This window comes from Coturnix japonica, chromosome 11 (genome assembly GCF_001577835.2).
Source record: "Coturnix japonica isolate 7356 chromosome 11, Coturnix japonica 2.1, whole genome shotgun sequence".
Lineage (NCBI taxonomy): Eukaryota > Metazoa > Chordata > Aves > Galliformes > Phasianidae > Coturnix > Coturnix japonica.
The window spans coordinates 14,927,720-14,945,019 of NC_029526.1; the positions used below are offsets into that span (position 1 = coordinate 14,927,720).

The 17,300-nt window shown below is 47.7% G+C and overlaps 2 protein-coding genes across 2 annotated transcripts in view; one reads left to right on the forward strand and one right to left on the reverse strand.

The window, feature by feature from the left end:
* The window catches only part of KLHL36 (kelch like family member 36), a 35,525-nt gene that overhangs the window by 3,787 nt on the left and 14,438 nt on the right, over positions 1-17,300 (forward strand). The window contains exon 2 of the mRNA XM_032447037.1: positions 4,207-4,298. The gene's annotated coding sequence lies outside the window, so the exon portion shown is untranslated. The remainder of the gene's footprint in view (positions 1-4,206; positions 4,299-17,300) is intronic.
* COTL1 (coactosin like F-actin binding protein 1) lies at positions 1,343-17,224 on the reverse strand. Its single transcript, XM_015874116.2, has 4 exons — positions 17,023-17,224; positions 16,786-16,868; positions 8,663-8,820; positions 1,343-2,715 (listed from the first exon to the last, which is right to left on the reverse strand). The coding sequence occupies exons 1-4, from the start codon at positions 17,097-17,099 to the stop codon at positions 2,605-2,607; spliced, it is 429 nt and encodes a 142-aa protein (XP_015729602.1). The 5' UTR covers positions 17,100-17,224; the 3' UTR covers positions 1,343-2,604.

A 17,300-nucleotide genomic window follows, 5' to 3' on the forward strand; every position in this document is an offset into this window, starting at 1 on the left:
TCACTGAGCTGCTCCCATTGCAGGCTTGGGTAAGGTTTGACTTCCCACCAATAATCAGTCTCGTGAGGAAAGTAAAAATTATTCAGTATTGGCAAAGTATCAGCAGCATTTTATAAGCAAAGCCATTTAATTTCTGTGGTTTAGATCACTCTTAAAGAAATCACTCACAGAGAGGGAGGGGAATAGCAGATTCTTGAATGAGATTTAGCTCTGGGGACTCCAAAGCAGCCACCCGGGGTGTATGCTCACGTGCTCTGAATAGGGCTGGGGCTGGGTGTGAGCCCACAGCATTCTTTGTGACACAGCTAATCTAGAATTTGACTGCAGGTTTGATGAGTGTGGCCATGATTCTCTTGGCTGTCCCTGTGCTGCTGTTCTTCAGAGCAGGATGGTGTGGTTGGGGTCCCACCCAGGAAGATGAAATTGAGGCTGAAAACAACAGAAGATCACTAATTGTCTGAGTGGCACTCAATGGGCTTGTTTTTTTCCATAGGGATTTGCCCTGGTGTCCTATCACAAATGAGTTGTTCCTTATCTTCCTTATTTTTCTCTGAGCTATCTAGTGTTCCTATTGCTGAGCTCACACTGTGAGCTTGATCTTCCTGTGGTCACAATGGGACCGTGTGCATGAGGACACCCTAGAGGCAATCCAAAGAGCAATGTGGGATCTGTGAACTTGACTGAGTGAGGTAAATGGGATGGTTATCATGCAGGAGTGCCCTGGGTGTGGGCCCCAACATGGATAGAGATTCTCAGATGTACCCCACAGTCTGTCATATAAAAGTTTGTTGTGGCCACTAAAGCAATGAGGCAAAGCCTCTGAGTGTCTCAGGCTCCCTGCAAATCTCTCACCCTTTCGTTCTGCTTCTCTTTGCTGTCGGCCCTGTTAAAATAGCCATTATTTCCCTCCTTTCAGTGCAAAATTCAATAAGGCTGGTAGCAGAATGGTAATGCCCCATGTAAACCCTGTGCAGGAAACTTTCCAGCTTCACTCTAAAAGTGTCATTCTTGCTCCCAGATCTGCTCCTGAGCTCTTTATGGTTATTTTACATGGGTGTGAAATTCTCTTTGACCTAATTACAATTCCCACTTGGCATTTTGGTGCTGGAAATGTGGCTACAGAGCTGCTGAACAGCAGAGTGTCAGATGCACTGTGGTCACCTCTTTGCTTTCAGAGCAGGCAAGGGCTGTAGGTACCGGGGTCATTTTACATTTAAGCCAGTGTTTAATTTTCCCAATAGCACCGAGAGTGCAAGAGCTCAGATCCTTACACCAAGGATTAAGGGAGCTCCTAAATAGAGGGTTGTTGCAGGGAAGGTAGAATAACAACAGAGCCTCTGAGAACTGTTCTTGAAAAACATTTATTTCCATAATGGGTTTATAGCGCTGACTTCCAAGCCTCAGTACAACAGTTTTCCCCTACACGTGATTCCGGGGATCATTACCTTTGATGGAATAAAAGAAAGAAAGCCATACAGAGAAACCCCCAGACCGACAGTTTGGTACCAAACAAACTGTGCCCAGGTCACCTCTGAGCCTGCGCTGCTGGGTGTCACAGCCCGGCTGGGACAGAGCTCCGTGCTCCATCCCTCGGTCCCAGTGCAGGGGGCACTGCCTGCGGCCCCTCATCACTGAGGCTGTTGGGTTGAGTTGCAAAGATGGGCTCACGGGCAGAGAAGGCTGTGAGGATTCAGCGGCTGCCGTTTATGCAGACAGTCAAAAGGAAAATCTACGCATTTCAGTTTCACCTCCTGAGCCCCAACGTTTGGAAAGTCAATACAAACCCAGAGACCAAAGTACACAAAATAGCGAACAAATGTCCAGACGTTTCTAAGACCCCCACCCCCCAATTTACTGTGCCATGATACTTCCAAAAAAGAACAAAACCCCCACGTTCGGATCGCACTGGATCTTATTTATAAGAGGGAGGGGTAGAGATGTAGCACGTAGCATAGCAACTGTCAAGCAGCGTTTAAGGCAAATTTATTCCCATTTATTAAGAGATGAAGGTTTGCTGTTTGGTTCGCTTGGTTTTTTAAGCTGTTAGATCACTCCTGAGCTGGATGTTGAAGCTCAGACAATTTAATCAAAGTTGGAGTGCACTCAACTCGTGTTGACCTGAACCTGGATCAGACAGAAATATCACTCCCAAAAGTGTCAGTGAGAACCAAATAGAAAAGACAAAGAAAAGAATCAATGATCACAACTCCCCCAGAACTTTCTTCCTTCAGAGGTTGAGCCCAACTAAATAATACGTACACACACACGTGCAGATGAAGGGGGACAGGATGGCAAGCTGCTACAAACACAGTGCTGAATATGGACCAAAGCAGAGCAAAACCTAAATTCAATAGATGCAAGAACATGGAAAGAGTTATGAGTTAAAAAAAATAGGGGGGGTGGGAGGGGGAACAGAACCCCAGAGAGGAATGTTTGATGAGATGGAATGGAAAATAGAAGTCCGCTGTGTTCAGAGAAAGGGAGTTGTGAGGTGTGCACACAGAAAGCTGGGGGCTCAGCTGCCTCATCTCTCAGCTGTGTTAGTTTGCTGTGCCTTTCCCCTCCCTTGGAGATCCGGGTGTTGGTGCCAGGAGGTTCCTGTGGTTACTCAGTCTGTGCATCATAATTAGCCCCCCCGGCCTTCTTCAGCTCATTCTTGATGTAGTCCTCATCCAGCTCTTTGTGGTCGCTGATCACAAATTCTTTGGCAAAGTTCTGCAAGAGGTAAAGAAAAAGCCTGTTAAATAGAGGACGCTTGTCCAAGGGCTTGTATAAAGATGCCCCATGCCTGGAGGTGTTGGAGGCTGGGCTGCATGGGCCCTGGGCAGCCAGCCCATGGCAAGGGCTTGGAGCTCAATGATCTGTGAGGTCCCTTCCAATCTAAGCCATTCTACAATTCTGTGACTTAACACTGTGCCATACCCCCAGATGGAGGGAGGATGCTTTGACTAAAGGCAGAGCAGCGTGCAGATGGTACCTGGAGCATATAAGTCTACTTCGGTAGATTTACTGCCCTCTCCTTTGAACTATCTAATTCACATCATGACCAAAACCAAGATACTGTCCTAGAAAGGCTTTGTTAATAGGCTCTGGAGTGCTCTGTGGTCTAATGATCCCAGGTGACCTTTAAGGACACGCTCTGTTAATGCACTGTGTACCGCAGGGCAGCTCGCTGGCTGTTTGAAGGCTCTTTATAACAATGTGAGACAGGCAAGCCCTAGGCAGCATGCTGCTACGTGAGGCTGGGAACAGAGAAAACCTTTCTTAGAATGGATCTCTGTGACCAGGACTGCACAGTGCCTATAGCAGAGAGAGTTTCTAATTGGTTTCAGACTCTCAGCCATAAGAGAGCTCTTTATTTGGTCTCATCTTGAGGCCTCTGTTTGGGATTGCAGATGGGTAAACAAGGGGGTGCTGTTTGAAAGAGCCCCAGCACCTCTTTCAAGCTGTGGAAGAATGGAAGGGAGAGCACAACAGCTCCCTCCCCAATAGAGCCCATGCTGCACTGATCCTGTTTCACACCATAGGAAATCCTCACTACTGAAGGGTTGCTTAGGAAAAAAAAAAAAACAACAAAAAAAGGCTGAGAGCAGCCAGGAGGAGCCTTGTCTGCTTTGCTTCAGCCTATTCTGGCTTTTCTGGTGTCACAGGCACTCATCCATGTCTTAGCAGAGCTCAGGAGAAATGGGAAATAAAGTGTTTATTTAGGGGGAAAAAAAATTGTGTATAGGACTACGTGGCTGCAGTGACAACTGAGTCAGGCCCATAACCTTTCTGAGAAGGGTTCCATGAAAAAACAAATATTATAAAGCAGGGAGGGTTTCCTTCAATGCCTGGTCTGCAGAATTAAGCTCTATCTGAAATGAGGCTACAAGTCCACTCGTGCATGACCAGAGGGGAGCTACATTATAGGCACCATAGGCAATTATGATTACTCAAACACTGGATACTTCTCAACTGGACACCCAGATGATTCCTGGGTGATGCCCTATGGGTGTCAGCCACTATTTCATGTCAGAGCCACCAGGACACCACACCGGGTTAGAACAGTTTCCCCCCAGCAGTTGGCCAGATGGGTTATGTTCCCAGCCACTCTTCAATATCCTCTTAGCTGATGGGGCCACTTCTTGTGCCAGATTTGTGCCCTCACCGAGCAATCTGGGTCACTGCTATAAATAACACAAGTGTATTTCTTTCTATTGGCAGGTGCTGTAGGGGCTCCTTTGGTTCTTCACACACTGGCTCTCCCCAACCGCAGCGTCCCATCAAGCCTGGCCTCAAGGGAGAAGGTGCTTGGGGTAAGTTTACTGCCTAGCAATCATAATACTGCCTAGCACTCCTGATTCTGGGATCATGCTTGACCTTTCTCCAGCCACAGCCTCTCTCATTGCTCTGAACTGTCTGAGCTCTCTGAGGCTCAGCTTTGTAAAGGTTTGTTCAGGACACACATCATAAGATGAAGGGAAGCACGTACATGTTCTAAGACTGTTGAAAGCATCTGGTGACTACTGTACCATTAGGGCAAGGTGACTGTGGCTCTCAGATTAGAGACCAAACACTTAAGGTGAACAGCAGCACTTCCCAGCCAAGGGCAATCTTAACCAGAGTTCACTCTTCTGGTTTGTGTGTTTTTGTTTGTTTTTTTGTCCCTGCTGAAGATGCCAGAATAAAAAACAACTCCCATCTGATTTAATTGGGTCTGATGTTAGCTGAACCAGGCAATGGTCCCTATTTGTCGTGACTGTCATACACAGTTATAAATAACTGATCACAGCAAACTGGCTCCGACAAAGCACAAGAAAAGATTGAAGCTTTGAGTAGCTAGCAGCAATGCCAGCATCGACTTCAGTCAGCTTTCTGCTCTGCACCCAGACTCCTTATGCCCTTAAGAGCTTCTTTCTCTTAGGGGTGGGGAAAGTCCGTGGTGTCTGTTCCCTCACACATGCCATTATCTAATGCCTCTCAAGTGAATTGCGGAGTACTTGTAGCTGCCTAAGGCATGGTGCATAACTGTGATGCCTGAGCCCTTCTTTTGCTGACAAGCATCTTCATTTCACCTCCTCTACTTCCTTTTCTCCCTCCCCTACCCCCCAAGCTTTTTACAGCCACAGCAAGCCCTGCAAGTGAATCCCAGCCTTTGTGTTCACACCAGTCACCAGCAGCCTGCAGATAACTGAAACAATGACACCATTTATCACTCGCACAACATGCCAGTAACCACAGCACTGTGCTTTGCCTCTTAAATCATTGAACGTGACATAAAAAGTGTGATTTACATGTGGCTCTTCAATATACCAGCCTAGCACTTGCTTTCCGTTGTGCCTGAGTAGCAGAGGGTTACAGCTAAGCAATGAAGTCTGCTGTGACATCCACATGTGCCACTGTGGAGAGAAAGGGCTCTGACCATGCAGGCCAGGGCACAGAAGCAGAGCCTGCATCCCTCCATGGCAGGTGTGAAATTTGTGCAGCAAGGTCTGTTCAGCCTTTCTCTTCCAGACAATTTTAAAGTGGAAAACAAAAGGGTGGAGTAGATTTTCTGCCTAATCCAGTCTCTGAATGTTTAGCATATGGGGCCCTAAAATCTGCCTGGTGCAGATACTGTACCAAAAAGATCTGCAAAGGCCATTATAAATCCCAGCATGGGTAAGTCTGCAGCCAGGAGGAAAATCCTTGTATCGTCTATAGACACAGGGGTTCTTAGCAGTGAGGAATGGTGCCAAGTAGTCAAGCAGCTTCCTCGCTGTGGCCTACGCTGATGTTCAAAACCCTCAGATCCACTCTGCTTAATGTCACTGCTCCCACCTATTGGACGTCTTGTTTTCCATGCAGAAGGTACTGCTTCAGAGGAGCTGACATTGTCCATGTTTCTTTTCCATCATGGTGTGAGTCCTAGACTTGAGGTCATGTAAGAAAACGAGAAATTGCTGCAGATAAGGTATGTTCTAGCAGGGCTCTTCCAAGTGCAAGGAGAGCCACAAGGTTACATGCACTGCAGTACAGCTCCACTGCCCTCCACTCTGGCTGCACCCAACCTGGTGCTGCAGTCAGATACAGGAGTCCAAGCCATCAGCAAAACTCTTCTACTTTACATCCTTGCCAACTTTTACACACATCATTTCCAGCCACGGGGAGAAGCCAGCTCTAACCTCTGGCAAACACATCTCACAGCAATGGAAACTGCATTTCAGCTGATCTGCAAATTCTTTGTACTCGTTCTGCATCCCACTGGGGAAGTCAGAGGGCTGTGTTTCAGATGTGGGGTGATGGGAGGCTGCTTAAAGGAGTTACTTCTGTTACTTATAAAGTCACCACCTTCTCTAGTCCAGGAGTAGGACTTCTTGTACATCCATCTCCACTTGGTGTGGTCATTACAATAAACCAGAAGAGGAAAAACTGTCAAAAAGAATGATTCAGTTTGCCTTCCCAGCATTCCCACATATGAATTTGATTTTCTGATTGTAAAAAACGAAACAAAACAATTAAATCATTTTCTGTTTAGGTCACTGTACTAACATGAGAAACTCAGTGCACATACATGGAGTTAGATATGGTCTATCTGCCCTTAGTGTAAAAGAACCCTGTAAGTGGGTCCTTCATCATGGTGGAGCAGCATCAGTGCAGTGAAGAGCCCAGGAGGAAAGAGAAACAGGCAGCAAAGATCTGACAATGAGCTCCAGAGCAGGAATTCAGCAAACTTGGCATCACTAAAGTCGGGCAAATTCCTCACCAAAAATAATAATGAATAAAATGCCATGAATATTTGCTCACAGAAATGGAACTGTTTTACTTTGAATGTGATTTATGCAAATAATAGAGCACATGATTTTGTGGGGGCTGGATTGCTGGAGAAAACAGAGAGGAGTCAAAAGTTATGGAAGGCAAACTGACAAAGGTTGGTCAGCCCCTTTACTCAAACAGCTCTGCAGGGGAAGTCAGTCCCATCAGGAAAAAGAGCTTCACGCTGCCTAATGAAGGGTTAAAATCTGCTGGTAGGAAGTGCAGACGTGAAGGGAAACAAGTTCGTGGAGAGGAAGCAGCACTCAGAGAAACAAAGTCCTGCTTTCAGTTCTTCAGCCTTTCCATCCCAACCCAGCTCTGCAACCACGGGGCCTGGGCTTGTATTTACTCGAAGGAAAGCACCGCAATCTTATCCCTTTGCCTCTCCCCAGAGCGAATGAGGCTGTTTACTGGGAGGCCTGACTCTCCTGGACTTAAACCCACAGATTGGACCTTGCAGGAATTTTTATGGCTCAATTGCACCTTGTGGTAGCAGACGTTGATAACCACACTGAGCAGCTCACAGCAGCCCTGAATTCTGGGCTCAGGCCAACCTGCCTGTGTCTCCCAAGTCCCTGGGATAAAGGAGCTCATAAAAACAGCCCTTGGAGCAGAGTCTGCTGTACTAATGCTTAATGGGCATTGCGCACATAAAGAAGGCAAAAGGCAGAGACATCCTTGCTGCCAGGAACATAAAAGGTGAGTTTAAGATCAGCTTTGGATGGTCTCCTTTGTAGCCAAGCAGAAATTATGCCCAGAGTCTTTCTGTTCAGGTGGTATCTGCATGGATACCAGCATCCTCCACAGACAGCACACCTGCTCCCCCATCCAGGGGAGGAATACAAAAGCAAGGGCAACCCCGTTCCTCTCCTTGCTTTGTAACATCGCATCTTTTTGCTCATGAGCCCCTAATTTACTCTTCAACAGTTAATATCCCTCAGGTTTTCCTTCCAGCAGGTGCTTCTGGGGTTAATAATCACCATGTGTGAACTCTTCTCATCCTACAGATGCAGTGCTGTGGGTTTTGCTTGCTGGGTGGTGTTCAGGCTGACTCTTTCCCTTTGAGCCTTTTGGTGGAAGAACAATGTTTGCTGGCTTTCGTTCAGCTTTGAGCAGAGCCCAGCCGCAGCTCATCAATGCTTCTACAACATATCAGAGCATATAAAGCAGGCTCCTCTCACAGCGGTGCTTTGGTCGTGGATAAAAAGCCACAGTTAGCTTTTGCAAATGTTACAAGATGGCAAACGCCCTTCGAGTTTCACTTCTCCAACTGGAGATGTGTTGTTCGGTAATCCCAGCCAGTCTCTCCCATAGATCACGGAACTGGAAGCTTTTATCTGCTGTCCAAAGAAGCCTCCTCACAAGCAGCCAGGGATGGTTCATGTTGCACTGGATTCTTAACTCATGCAATTTACTAATCAAACATTAAAGGAGTGGAATTGCAAGTGATAACACAGCAGACCCAAAGGGACAGATCTGAGGACAGAATTTGGGAACGCTACTCAACCCAACAGGAATAAATTGTCTAAACATCTTCTCAAAATCTCAGTCTTATTGACTCTTACATGAGTCGTTCATGTTCCATTTCAGAATAGGCCCCTCTGCATGGCTGTTCTTTCAGAAGCTTTTGTTATGTTGTTCATGTTTCTTTTCTTCTTGTCCTTCTGAGGTGTGCACCAAGCACATTTCTCTTCTACCCTGATATGCCCACAGCCAAACAGAAACCTAGTTAGCTATTAAAAGCTGTTGGTTAATTGATACTGCTATGGACCTTAGACTCCATTTGATTGTGTCCATGAATTCATTGTGCAGAGTTTCCCCCTCTCTCACCTCCTGCTGATGCTGGCAGAGCTAAAAGCAGTGAGAAATGGCTGACAAGTGTTACCTGTACTACTTCTTTGACCAGAGTCTTATCAGTCCCGGTTTTGGCTCTCTGCAGACCGCTGACATCCTCTCCAATCCAAGTGATGAGGGCAAACTTGACTCTCTTGCTCATGGCATCACCGGTGGTGAATCGGACAAAGCCAAACAATCGAACATCATCTGGAGGGACAAAGGAACAGAAATAAGGTGATTACAACCAGAAACATCCCCCTCCATATTGCTCACAGATTAAAGACCGAGTCAGAGCACGGATACTGCACTATGATAACACCGTGCTGGACTAACAGGGCAATGCAGGGGCTCTGCTCATGTGTCCTTTGCTGGCAAAGAAGGACTGGGGGGAATCTGGTTTTGCCAACAAGGCCCATGCTGATGAGTTTGGAAATGGCTAACATACAGTCAACAGTCTGAGGGCACAGAGCTCAGCCTGGTTACACATCCAGCCCAGAGCTGACCCAAGTTATACATTCAGCCAGAACATTCATAGGTCACTGGTCAAAAAGAGAAGAAAGTGATTTCCCAGCCCGTCTCTTAGAGTACAGCCAGATTAGGATCACGTTTTATAAAATGCACCCAGAAATTGGCCACTGTTAGAATCTGATCCTTTTCCTGCTTTCCCTTCAGCGGTATTTCTGGCTCACTTGAAGTACGAGCTTGAAAGAAAAAGAGGAGGGGAGAAAGAAGAAGGAGCTAAAGCAAATCTGGAACTGCTTCCCCAGATGTGCTTTTCTACTCTTTCCCAAGCCCTGTAGAGGAAGGCCTTGGATTTAAAAAACGTTCTGATCTTTGCTTTGCAGCCAGTTTCTGCCATATCAGGCCAGGTGAGAGTTATTTAGTCTGGCTCTGTGTGTAAAAACCTTGTACACTCTTTGTCTGGAGGAGTTTGTACTTCCATTGTGTAGCAGCTCATCCACTGAGACTGCTGGACTCCTGCATGATAACAGACACTTGGTAAGCACGTGACACCATCCATCCTATCCCAGCCTCATTGGCACGCAGGATGCTGGATCCTTACCCAGGACTGTGCAGAGAAGCAGAGCAGATGGACAGTTGTGCAATCGTGGAATATATCTAATCATAGCTACTGCATCTGTTACAGGGCACTCAAGACCCTTTTAATGAAGTGAGATGACTCAAAATAGAAGAGCAGACTTGCTCTTTGAGAAGAATCATGCTCATTCTGGTTACACTCGTGACCTGTTCAATGTGTTTTGTAGGTACTCGCTGTCTCGACTACTGCCAGGTGAGAGCACAGACTGCAGGTGCAGTGACACATGCCAAAATCCTATCCATTGGGTCAGCACCGGGAAGGGCCAGGAGAGCTCTGGAAGCTTCAGGGAATGGGGAGAAGCAGCTGGGAATTGCTCATCCCCAGATGAGCTGCTATGGGGAAAGAAAAGGAATGTTCTCTGAAAGCTGACAGATCTGAGATTCTTAAACACCAGCTGTTAAGTTTTAAAGTCTATAAGGACCCAAACACCTGTGCTCTCCTGTTTTGTTCTCTCCCTGTTCTTTGCCACTGACAGAGGACTACCAGGGAAAGCTGGAAAATGTACGTAGGGCTGTGTGAGCCTGCTGGAGCCTCACAGACAAACTCCTCAAAGATCTTGGATTTGAAATGAAGGAAAAGAGAGATCTTACTCAGGTGGATCTTCTGGCAGACTAGAAGAGCCACGTGCACAGACAGAGCAGGCAAACAAAACCTCCCTTTCAGAAACCCTATTACGGGCAAGTACAAGAAACCTACAGTGAGACTCCTGCTCCTGACAGTAAATCCTCTTGACAGATTGATCAGAGCCGTAAATGAACCGACAGCCAGGAAATACCCAAGGTGAAGAGAGGCAGTAAATCCCCAAATGTTACTATTAACAGTTCTATGGAAAAAAAGACTTTGTTTTCCCAGATCTGATGGGAAAGGAGGCCACGCTTTGCTATGAATTGTACTGGGGCTCCTATGGGAACCAAGTGCTGGAAGGCACTTTAATGTCACCAAGTCCTGTCCCCTGCATCTCTGTAACTGTGTCACAGCTCTTCTTGTGGACTGATCACTTTCCACTTTGAGTGTGGAGGTTTTTGATCCCTGCTCCTTCTACCAAAGGCTGTTATAGAGTCTGAAGCCTGCTTTGTAATCTACTCCTTTATAATAAAGATAATGCAAATGAATGGGAAGAATCCAAAGTTTTCCTGCAGTGCTTTCTCACTGTAACATAGGAAGGATGTTATCAGGGATCTGTCTGTCAGTATGAACCCAGGGATCACTGGAAGCAGCAGGATTTGCTTCTCAGTGCAGTTTCTTATCCTGTCCTAAAGCAGCTCTACGAATGGCAGCACCCAGAGCCAAACCCAGCAGTTCCATGTGGGTTATCAGAACACCTGGACTAGGTGTCTGAACAACTACCTCATGGTGTTAAGGCCCAGTAAGTTTAATGAGCAGCTGCAGGTTAGATGTGGGCTCTGAGTCACTGCCCTGCTTGAGGCAGGATTCCAGTCTATTCAGTACAGACTTTCAACACACAATGCTTTAACTTAGCACGCCAGTCTGTGACTGCAGTGGTCGAGGAGCAATTCAGCAGATGCAGATGAAGCCACAAAGGAAAGTGAACCTGAGCCCTCAGCAATCAGCCTGTCTCCTTTCCTATCAGGACAACAAGGACAGATGCGGGCTGTCTTAGCACTGGCTCAGCCTGGTTATGAGACCCTTCTGATCAAAATCCCTGAGCAGAAGCAGTTGAGTTTCACAATGAGTCTGAAGCTTGTTCAGAGCGATAACGGGATCAAAGCAGGAGTTCTTTTATGCTCCCAGATTTCCTCTTTCACAGTTAATGGGCTCTGCCCTGCCAGATCACCTCGCTGCAGCTGGGAGCCATCGGTGCCATCAGTGCTGGCTCCGCTCAGAACCTCAAGGCGTTAATATTCCTCCTCCCCACCATGTGGGATTTTGCTGACTGTGGAGGGAATCCAACAAATCACAGACAGGTTTCCTCTGCAAGAGGAAATCCTGCCCAGCTCTACACAACCACCTTCCTCATCGCTCAGCCATGAATTTCAGGGCAGAGAGAAGCAATTAAAGGATATTATTAATAGATCTGGGTAGAACGGAAATAGCAGCTTTATTTGAGAAGCTCTCACAAGTTACACACAGCAGAAATTAACCTTAATTCCTACTGATATCACCATTCCCTTAAGTGCAGTTGCACAGCAAGACAGAAGGGCTATACAATTAGAAGTACAACAAAAGCCTGAATGAACTTCAGTTATTGTTTCTCTCCAAGCCCCTTACGAGGCAGGATTTCCCAAACACTGATTAAACTGCCCTTGGCTGTAAACAAAGCTTGATGCGGAGCTGCAGAGATTTCCTTGATGGCATTCTCCTCTTTCTCATCCGCTCAAACCTTTTGTTTCAGCTCTACACAAAAATTCCCTGTTGGGTTGGAATGCACTGACTCATCAGTCAAAGCTATCAGCTGCAAGAAGGAAATCCACTGTCACTTCATCATACAATCATAGAATGACCTGGGTTGAAAAGGACCACAGTGCTCATCCAGTTCCAACCTCTCTGCTATGTGTAGGGTCGCCAACCAGCAGACCAGGCTGCCCAGAGCCACATCCAGCCTGGCCTTGAATGCCTCCTGCAGCGCTGAATGGCAACACTCCTGGCTTCACCTGCCTGTTCCATCAGGGTGATACAGAACACACAGCCCATGGGAAGAGCTCTGTGCTCCCCACAGTGAGATACTGACTGCACCACAGGCTGTGTGAAGGACTTATTTTGGTCAGTTTTCCACCTCTCTGGCCACCCTTTCAGCTGTGTGCCCAATGTGCAGATAGAACCCATCCCGACCTCTCAGCACGCTGCTTTTGTCCCTGTACTGATGTCTGTGCATATCTGTTGCAATGCCACCTTGCACCACATAAGCACATTCTGGGGCACCCACAGGGGCTGAGTGGGGCACCCAGACACACGTGCATGGGGAGGAAGCTCCTCCTGCTTCCTCTGCTGTGCAGCCAGCAGCATCCCATGGGATAAGCCATTGCTGTCTGAGGACACGGTCCTGTGCCAGCCCTTCTCTGTGCTGCTGCCATGCGGGGGCAGGATGCTGGCAGTGGCTTGCACTAAGCTTTGCCTCCTTCCCTGAGGGGTGCATTAATTCATCACCCCTTGTGCATTTTTACACCTCCAACCTAAGGTGCCAATGGGATCTTGGTGATCTCTTTCTCAGATCTTAACTCCTAAATTATACCAGCCAAGGTTTACTGGGCAAACTGTCATAAGCCCAGAGCAGCTCACATTTGTACCAGAAGATAGTTCCATTTCTATTTTCTTCCTAATTCTCTGTGTCAACCAGGAACAATTTTATAGGGCATTTATTTCAGCCCAAAGTCTTTTCAGTTCTTCCTCGCGCTGAATGCACAGAGTGTTTTTGGTCTGATGTTTTCAGACACATGAATAACGATCCCATTTCATGCTGTCACTGCAATTATTTATCTGCACTGGGGCTTTCCAAAGAAAAGGCTCATTATTTCTTTTGTCAGAGATGCATTGAGAAACAAGTGCTCACATGTGGCACGGAGGAAACAGCCTTCCCATCTCTCTACTCCATAATGACAGGATGAAAAAAAAAAAAGAAAAGAAAGAAATTAAAATAAACTACAGACAGAGGCCATGCAATGCTCTGCTGCTTTGTGGTATGGGAAGTGAACCCAGCTGTCCATGTAGTCAGCTATTACTGATGCACCCGAACGTTGAAGCGGATGTTTCTGCCCGGTGGTTTGCGTTGGTATCTCGGCTGTAAGTCATCCTGCTCTTCTCAGCAACAGCAAAACACCAGCCCAATGATGAAACTTAAGAAACAATAAAACCCAGGAGCCTCAACATCCTTCCGTACAATAACCTTCAACTCTTATCTGGTTTTCTGGCTTCAAATTCACCGGCTCAGCGTTTTGCTTAAGTCTCATGTCCGTGTACTACTGAACACCAAATTAAAGCTACGCCTGGACCCAAGCCATCTGCAAAGGCAAAAGCTGTAACGGTGAAGTAAAAAGGATGGAAAGCCCTGAATTAAGTCCTTGTTTAGTGCCGAGGTAATCTGTGCTGCTAAACCCAACCAAAACAGCTCTCAGCCAGAAGACACAGGGGGGTGTCTACACTGCGTTTAATGACCCTGACGCAATTAATGCCCTCAACTTATGGTCTCCAGACTCTCTGGGTCAGCCAAAGGCCGGTGCAGTCACGTAGGCTGGTCATTACACAGGACTGCAGGAGGAAGTGCCATCAGCAGCCACCTCTAATCTCCTAATAAGGACTTGACTGTGTCAGTGGTTTATACCAGCCTGATGGCTTTCCTTTAGAAAAGGCTGGAGAGGTGTTCACACCTCTTGGGCTGCCATTGGAGGGCAGAGAAGACTAAAGCAGTGCCAAATCCACCATATCCACATGCATTAGCACTTGGTGACACTTTGCACGCTGAGCGTTTCCAGCTCACGCTCTCACCTTCAACCACCCAATCATGCTCAGCTTCTACCCAAGGCAGCTGCAGCGCTTTGTGGCTTTGGGGGCAAAACAGGAATTTGAAACAAGGAAGGAAGTTCATTCTGATGTCAGGGTTGGTTTTTTTTAATCCTTTCATCATGTTTTCCGAAGCTGTTTGTATCAGTAGCAGCTCTTCTCCCCTATAGAGAGGTATGTATATGTATATGTCTATGTATAGAAGGAGCTGAGGTAGCACCAGGAGGGAAGAGATGCAGCAATAGGAGGGAATCCTATCTAGCAGCTCTTCCCAGCCCTTCCTACTCTTCCTTAGTGACTTTGTTCCAGTAAAAATATTCCAACCAGCTCTTCTTCATTGCAACATTTGGCACCTTTCTTCCAGATGGGAAGGAAATTACAACGGCTGGTGTGAGCCCTGTTCTCAATCTAGTGGTCCAGACAAAGGGTGGCTGCACAGATGGAGGCACCAAAACCTGGTCTCACCCTCTGCAAGAGCTGCACTTAATTTGTGGGTGGAGGAAGTTCCTTCTGGGTGCTCAGCCAGGAGCCTGGGACCTGAGCCTGCTTCTCCTGGCCTGCAGTTATTGTGCTCCAGAGAAGGTTTTGGGAATGACCTCTTGCCTCTCATCTGCCAAGGAGCAGCGCTGCCAGGTGCTGCATGAGAAGAGAGTGAAAGGAAGGGAACCCAGCTGCTGGAAGGGGCTGAGCTGCACATCAAAGGCTAATGGGCCACCTCTACCCCACGGATACCCTTCGCTTAGCTCTTCCCATACTATGCCTATGCCTGAAACAAGTGCAAATCCCTTTTTGTAAAGACGCCCCAGCAGTGGGGCCAGCCTGCCACTCTGTTGGTATAAATCAAAGCTTCCATAGACTGTCCATTTTAATACCTTGTTTTTTTAAAGGTTTGTCACATGCAAGCAATGGCAAGAAAAGAAAACTGGACATATTCCAAAGTGTAATGGATGCCTCCATTAGTTGTTCCAAGCATCCAACCCAGCCTGGCCAGCAAGTGCTCCCTGCCAAAGCCCCTCCTCCTGCTTATCCACACCATGTACGTACTCCCATGCTATGACAGACACAATGAGAAACCTCCCTGTAGAGGGGACCACTCCAGACCAAACATCAACGATCAATCCAGACAAAATAAAGATATGAGCTGCTGAGAAACAAGGAGATGAAATCAATGGGGAAGGTTCCTCTGCAAGCCTCAGATGTCCTGAGACATTGGAGGTTATCTTGGCCACAGGAGGAGACAGAGAACACAGCTCTGATGCTGGAGCTGTTGACCTTCCAGGAAAACAACACTGAGATAACATTGGGCTGAACTTCAGAAGCAGAGCCCTGGGTCTCCCTGCATGCTGGCAGCTCTTTTTGATCCCAGTGATGCACACTAAGATCTGGGTGGGAGGGAGTTTTTGCCACGTACGTCATCAGCTCTTCTGACATCATCTAAAGGATGATTGTTGGTTTTGAGAAGCTTCCCTGCAGAGCTCCCAAGAACAGCTGGAAATGAGCATTAATCCTGGTGAGACCCTTCTGCAAACAGCAGAGCAGAGCGTTCTGAACCCTTCTGATCAATGCAAAGGCTACAACGTATTTTCTCTTTGGATATTTTTTGACTGACCAAACCCTGCCCTCATTTAAGTCACTGGAAATCCTTCTCTTTGACCCAGTGAATGCAGCCAAGCCCTGGGGCGGGGAAGACCCATGGAATAAGCACTGTCATGTCTATGGATGTGGGGCTCTGCCTGCAATGCCACAGGGCTCTGCACACCTGGAGGAGGGGGAGATTGTTCAGCACCCAACTCCTCTGCAGTACAGATATCTAACATAACAACACAGGCAGCCCTAATACTTGCCTTTATAGCTAGAGGACAGAGGAAGCTTTGCCAGCAGTAGAGCAGCATTATCTTCAATTGATTACAAACGCTTCATACCGGTGTTGTTAAACAACAGGGGAGAAGCTGTCCCATATATCCCCCAAGAAGTTATTTGGAGCAAAAAAAAATCAAAGCTTGCTCTTTGTAAAAGGTGCTGAAAGTTGCGTTCAGGTGAAGTTAAATGTCTGACTGTTCATCATTGGTTTTCCCTGGGCTTTGTTTCTCCCATTGATAATCCACATCCAACAGCGGAACAATCAGCTGCCACGTTTAAACCCAGAGCCCCACTGCTCCCAGCGCATTGTTTGGGGCAGAACCACTGCTCACATTTCACCTTCTTAAGAAACCTGAGCAACCTTCTCCACCAGGCTGCGTTAGCACCGGGAATGCGACGTGCAGGATGCATTTATTGCAAAATGAGCTGTCTGAGTGCATTTGTAGGCACCAAAAGGGAACGTTTTATTGCTCGTCGGCAAGAGGTCACGCTTTGCTGAACAATGGGACTCTTCCTAATGAAACCTTTTGTCTTGGTGGTGGTGGAGAAGCAACGAGAAATTGTACAGAAGGGCAGAAAAAGCCCCAAGGACCTTAAGCCTGGGGGTGAAACAAAGGAGTGGTTGGACTATGGACTTCAGGGAGTTGCGCTCCGAGGCAGCAGGAAACCCAACCGTGCAGGACAGGGGAAGCAGCAGCAATCCCAATTCCCCCAAGTTTTCTCCCTTTCATCCCCAAAGGCATCGGGATGGAGCTTACCTGTGCATTTCCTCTTAAAGGTTTCATAGTCTACCCCTTGGTCTCCGGGGACGATCGTAGAGCCGTTGTATTTAAACGTCACCCTTTGGGAAGGGGAAAAGAGAAGGGAGATGGTCTTTAAAAGTCTGCATTCGGGAAGGCAGAAGAGGAGGAAGGGAGGGAAAGAGGGAAGAGGATTCGGGGAATAGAGAAGCATCGGCGGCCGTTTAGGAGATGCCGGCACCGCGCTGCACCTACCAGTTCACCTCGGTGGCATCGTCCCTGACGAGGTTGTACGCCTCCCTGCACGCCTCCTTGTCGATTTTGGTGGCCATGGGGACGTTCGGGGACACGGGCTGGCGGCCGCGGAGCGGCGCGGAGATGGGGCCCTCCGCCGCTGCTGCAGCCGCACCGCACCGCGCAGCGCAGCGCCGAGCCCAACCGAGCCGAGCCGAGCCCGCTGCCAACACCGGCCCGCCCCACGCCGCCCCGATGCTGCCAATGGGCTGCGTTGAGCCGGCCCTCGCCCGCCCCTC

What these genes read in the sequence shown, in the direction of transcription:
- COTL1 (XM_015874116.2), bottom strand. Translation starts at nt 17,099, where the DNA reads ATGGCCACCAAAATCGACAAGGAGGCGTGCAGGGAGGCGTACAACCTC. An exon ending in GATGCCACCGAGGTGAACTG is followed by an intron (nt 16,869 to 17,022) that starts GTAGGTGCAGCG and finishes CCCTTCCCAAAG; the next exon opens with GGTGACGTTTAAATACAACG. An exon ending in CTTTAAGAGGAAATGCACAG is followed by an intron (nt 8,821 to 16,785) that starts GTAAGCTCCATC and finishes TTGTCCCTCCAG; the next exon opens with ATGATGTTCGATTGTTTGGC.